At 54.7% G+C, this 5,039-nt stretch overlaps 1 protein-coding gene across 1 annotated transcript in view; it reads right to left on the bottom strand.

The window, feature by feature from the left end:
- Positions 1-3,480, bottom strand: part of Pglyrp1 (peptidoglycan recognition protein 1) — a 147,826-nt gene extending 144,346 nt beyond the window's left edge. The window contains exons 1-2 of the mRNA XM_052763192.1: positions 2,810-3,480; positions 1-44 (exon numbers count right to left, since the gene is read on the bottom strand). Coding sequence (XP_052619152.1) covers positions 1-44; positions 2,810-3,066 — 301 coding nt within the window. The 5' untranslated portion in view covers positions 3,067-3,480. The remainder of the gene's footprint in view (positions 45-2,809) is intronic.
- Between the last annotated feature and the right edge of the window lie 1,559 nt (positions 3,481-5,039).

Raw genomic sequence — 5,039 nt, 5'->3', positions numbered from 1 at the left:
AGCCTCGGCCTTCATACACATGACCATCCTCTCCAATGAGGAAGCTGTGAAGAAGGAGTGGAGCTTAATAAGGGTAGGAGGAGCTTCCTTCAACATCCGTTATTATTTTCTACAATATTAAGGCAACTGCACCCATTTATTGCACCCCTCTTCCTTGCCAAGCACAGCCATGTAAATACCTTTTCCCTCATCTTTGTAGCAACTGGTGAGTTGCCACCCCCATTTTACATAGAATCAGAGAGGTAGAGTCAGCATCCATGGTAACACAGAAATCCCATTGTTACCTGCACTGTAAACCCAATTGTGTGGATAAGGTTGGAATTCACTCTTTCCCCCAAGCCTGTGGACTCGCCTCCTCCCCTCTCAACTCCTGAGGTTGGTACTGCTGCCTTTCCACAGCTTAAGCGGACAGCCAGGGCTCAGAGGCCCTGCCTCTCAGAAGTCTGCCCCGGGGCCAGAGAGATGGCTCATCCAGGACAGGCCCTTTGCCAAGCTTGGCCACTGAGTTCTGTCCCAGGGACCCACGTGGTGACAGGAGGGAACTGACTGGCTCCTCAGCTTTCCCTCTGACCTCGACACTGAGTCGTGCCATGTGCCCACCCCAGCCAAATAAAAGGTATAAAAGAGAGTTTTCAAAGAGGTTTGTTCTTGGTCCAGCCTGCCTTGGCTGTTGGGGTCCTCAGGCATCGGGATTGTGGACTCAAGGGTGCAGGCTACATCTACCTCTTTAGAGGTTTCTAATCTGTGAATTTCACTTACTGACCAAGTCTCAATGGAGACCCCACCCCCTCCAGGGCATCTTGGAGTTAGGTCAGCAGCCTGGAGTTGGATGGTGGAGGATTCAGCCTCTGAGGAGCTGATGAAGCACAGGATGCTGGAACTTGGAGTCCCAGTCACTGTCTGCCATCTAGGAGGCCCGCTCACAGTCTGCCTTAGAGGAGATGGGACGAAGATGGGGAATATGGGGACCCAGGGCCAGGCTCAGTCAGTCTAGTGTCCTGGCAAGGTGCCGACCTTTATGAAAGATTCTCTAATGGAAGAGTAGGAGACACTTCAGTGTGTGTGAGGCAGAGCCTGTCTCCTGCACAGGGACAAAAGCCCTGTCACTTTTGTGAGACACCAGATCCACCAGCAACAAGGCCATTGGCTGACTCCTGCATGCCCTCTGCATTGTGATGTCCTAACCACATCCGAAGCACCGGGCTGGGGTGGAGGCACTGATTGTACAAGGATGCCTGTAAACCTCAGCCACCATGACATGGGCTCTGTGGTTATGGTGCTTGCAGAAGACCCCGGTTTGGTTCCCAGGACCCACATGGTGGCTCAAAACCTGTAACCTAACTTCCAGGGGATCCAATGCCCTTTTCTGACCTATGAGGGCTCATGGTACACAGACTTATACTCAGGCACACACACGCCCACCCCCCAGAACAAAACAACCCAACCCTCCATTTACAAGCAAGGAAAGTGAGGCTCATATAATGTGATTTTGCTTTTCTCTAAGGCCGTGACCCCGGTTCAGTCTTCCCTAGTCCCCACTTTAAACCTGGGAAGCAGCTTTGATGTTGGAGCCTTAGAATGGTTCAAATCTCGGGTGGAGACGCCTGGGGACACCCGCCAGGTGTCTGATCCTCTGCTGTTTGGCAGAGCAGTTGGGTGGGCTGGGAGCCAGTATTTCCAGTAAATTCTGCAGGTGATTTGACTCTTAGTTTACTTAGCCTTAGGAGTCACAGGGTTCAAATGCTCCTTTTGGAAACAAGCCCAGGTATGGCAGCCTGTAACACCGAAAAGAAGCAGGTGCACCATATGGGTGTGTCCCCCAGGGGCCCATCCAAGCAGCCCCCAGCTCTCTGGTGATCAGCCAGAGGGAACCGGTCTTTGCCGGAATCTCCCAGCACTTGTCTCTGTGCTGCACCCCCACCCCAGCTTCCCTCTGTGTCTCCTAGAGCTACATCAAAGCCACAGGAAGCCATCCCTGCCTACCCTGCCCTCCCCCACTTCTGGAGATAGGATCTTACTGTGAAGCCCAGGCTGGCCTTGAACTCACAGTAATCCTCTTAGCCTCCCAACTGCTGGGACTACAGGCATCTCCAGCGTGCCTAGCACAGCTAGCCTGTTTTTCTCTCTGTTAAACCGTGGTGTGTGTGTGTGTGTGTGTGTGTGTGTGTGTGTGTGTGTGTGTGTGTGTGTGCGCGCATGCGCGCGCAAACATCAGTCCACCCGTGGCCGAGTCAGTTCTCTCCTACAGGTTAGATCTCTGGTTGCTGGGCTTGCTGGCAAGCGCCTTTACCTGCTGAGCCATCGAGAAGTCCTATTTCTGTGGATTCTATTTCCACCCCGAACCCATCTTTTTCTGTCTTTATGCACACGGTGATATGTGCCTAGCGAAGTCCCCATCTGGAACTCTGGCACACGGAAGACATTTGCCCATAGATCTGGGGCCATATGCTAGCCGGTTTCCCGGATGTTTAGTATTAGGAGCCACACTCCCATTGGCCTTTGCACAAGTGGAAGCTGAGCCCCAGGGCAACTGTTTCCCTGTGGAGCCCCCTGGGTCTCAGGCATCAACTATGCCCACTGATGCCATGGCTTGGTGCAAGGCTCAGTCAGCCTGGCACTGTCCTGCAAGGTCTGGGCCGTTAGGAAAGGATTTCCTTATGAAAGTATGGGGGAAAAACCTTGGTGTGTGTGAAGCAAAGCCTGTCCCCTCCCACAGGGAGGACAGTCCTGGCACTCGGGAGACACCAGACCCACACCGGAAGGGTTGGAACAGTGAGGGCTGACCTCCTCCCGCCCACTCTGTACTCACTTGTAGGCCACGTCGCACCAGCCCAGCGTGCTCATGTGGTAATGCTGCACATTGCGGGCCTGCTGTTCACAGGAGGCCGGGCTGGCACAGGTGCTGCCTGCCGTGTGTGAGATCACCACGTAGCGAACGGGGTGCTGCAGGGGCTGGGAGCACTCAGACGGCCGGGCCTTCCACTCGCTGCGGGGCACGTTGGAACTGCAGGAGGCTCCGAGGCCCACGAGAGCAAGCAGAGTCCAGGCAAACAGCATGCAGGACATGGTGGACAGGGCTTCCAGGGCTGTGTGTGAGTCAGGCCCTGGACTGGAGTTTTATATTCGGCAGGGTGGTGAGGTGAAGGACTTGCTTCACTTCTGGGCGGAACTTACTGGAGTTGTCATAGAGGACCCCAGATTTAGCTTCCTCCTTTGACAAGGGTAGGACAGCGATGTGGCCTTTGCTCAGAGTGTGGAATAGGTGGTGGTGGTGGGCGTGGGGGACAGAAGCTTCCTTATCGGGAAGGGCACAATGGACCGGGGCATCTGTCTTTGTGGTTTTCTGGAATTTCCAAGGCTTGGCTCTCAGCCCAGCTTTGTGTCCTCTCAGGAGGGATTTGTGCAACTTTCCAGGAAGTTGCACAGGCAAGAGGCCTAGGGCTTTGGCATGGACTTCCTTCCTGCAGGTGGGGTATAACAAAGGTACCTTTTAAAATGTATGAATGCACGCATGTATACATTTATCTTTAACAGAGTCTCATGTAGCTTGAAGTCACACTTTAGCCAAAGATGACCTTGAACTGAAATTACAGGTGTTCACGGCCACCGTGCCTGGCTGCAGATCCTCTTGGGTCCAAGTCTGAAGATGCCCAACCCTACAGGGTAAGAGGCTAAGTATGTGGAAGCCCCTTTCACAGCTGAGGAAAATGGGCTCGGAGACTGGAAGTTGCCTCCCGAGAATTGGCAGACAGTAGTGCCTCTTGTCCAGAATCAATCAGAGCCACACTGCCTGCACCTGAACTCCAGCCCTTTTGTACGGTGTGAGCCCACACCAACGACTTAACCTGTCTGTGCCTGTTTGTCCAACTCCAATATGGAGATCGTAGCAAGGTTTCTGACCCCCAGAGTTGATCAGGAATTGTACGAATGGACCAGGTTTTAGGCCTTGGACGTCAGGCACATAGTGTCATGAGTGTCCCCACTACTCACTTAGGTTAGTTCCTGTCTGAGGTTTGCATGGGTGACCATAGCATTCCATTCTGGAGAGAAAGGACTCCGAGTACAGAGGATCACAGTGGCTTCATTCAGGTCACATGGAGAGCTTTCCTGGGGCTTCTGTCCTGCCTGGGCTCCTGTTCCCATGCCTCTCCACAGCACACAGGGGAATCGGGGCAGACCGACGGCCTTCCTGTCCTCTTTGCTTCCACTTCAAATGATTTTGGGTAGTCCTCCCATGGAGCTGCTCATTCTCCAGGGATCTTTCTTTTCTTCAATAAATCTATGTTTGCTTTGCAAAATAGTAAATAAATAGTAAATACTTCTTGTCATGCTGTAGATGGAACTCAGGGCCTGAACATGGAAGGTAAGCACTTTACCACTGAGCCACACCCCCAGCCCCTCACTGGGGGATTCTAGGCAAGGGCTCTACCACTGAGCCACACCCACAGCCCCTCACTGGGGGATTCTAGGCAGGGGCTCTACCACTGAGCCACACCCACAGCCCCTCACTGGGGGATTCTGGGCAGGGGCTCTACCACTGAGCCACACCCCCAGCCCCTCACTGGGGGATTCTGGGCAGGGGCTCTACCACTGAGCCACACCCCCAGCCCCTTACTGGGGGGTTCTAGGCAAGGGCTCTACCACTGAGCCACACCCCAGCCCCTCACTGGGGGATTCTAGGCAGGGGCTCTACCACTGAGTCACACCCCCAGCCCCTCACTGGGGGATTCTAGGCAGGGGCTCTACCACTGAGCCACACCCCCAGCCCCTCACTGGGGGGTTCTAGGCAGGGGCTCTACTACTGAGCCACACCCACAGCCCCTCACTGGGGGATTCTGGGCAGGGGCTCTACCACTGAGCCACATTCCAGCCCCTCACTGGGGGATTCTAGGCAGGGGCTCTACCACTGAGTCACACCCCCAGCCCCTCACTGGGGGTTTCTAGGTAGGAGCTCTACCACTGAGCCACACCCCTAGCCCCTCACTGGGGGATTCTAGGCAGGGGCTCTACCACTGAGCCACACCCCCAGCCCCTCACTG

This window comes from Peromyscus californicus, unplaced genomic scaffold, assembly GCF_007827085.1.
Source record: "Peromyscus californicus insignis strain IS unplaced genomic scaffold, ASM782708v3 Scaffold_4__1_contigs__length_199733344, whole genome shotgun sequence".
NCBI lineage: Eukaryota > Metazoa > Chordata > Mammalia > Rodentia > Cricetidae > Peromyscus > Peromyscus californicus.
This window is presented reverse-complemented; position numbering and strand designations above follow the sequence as displayed.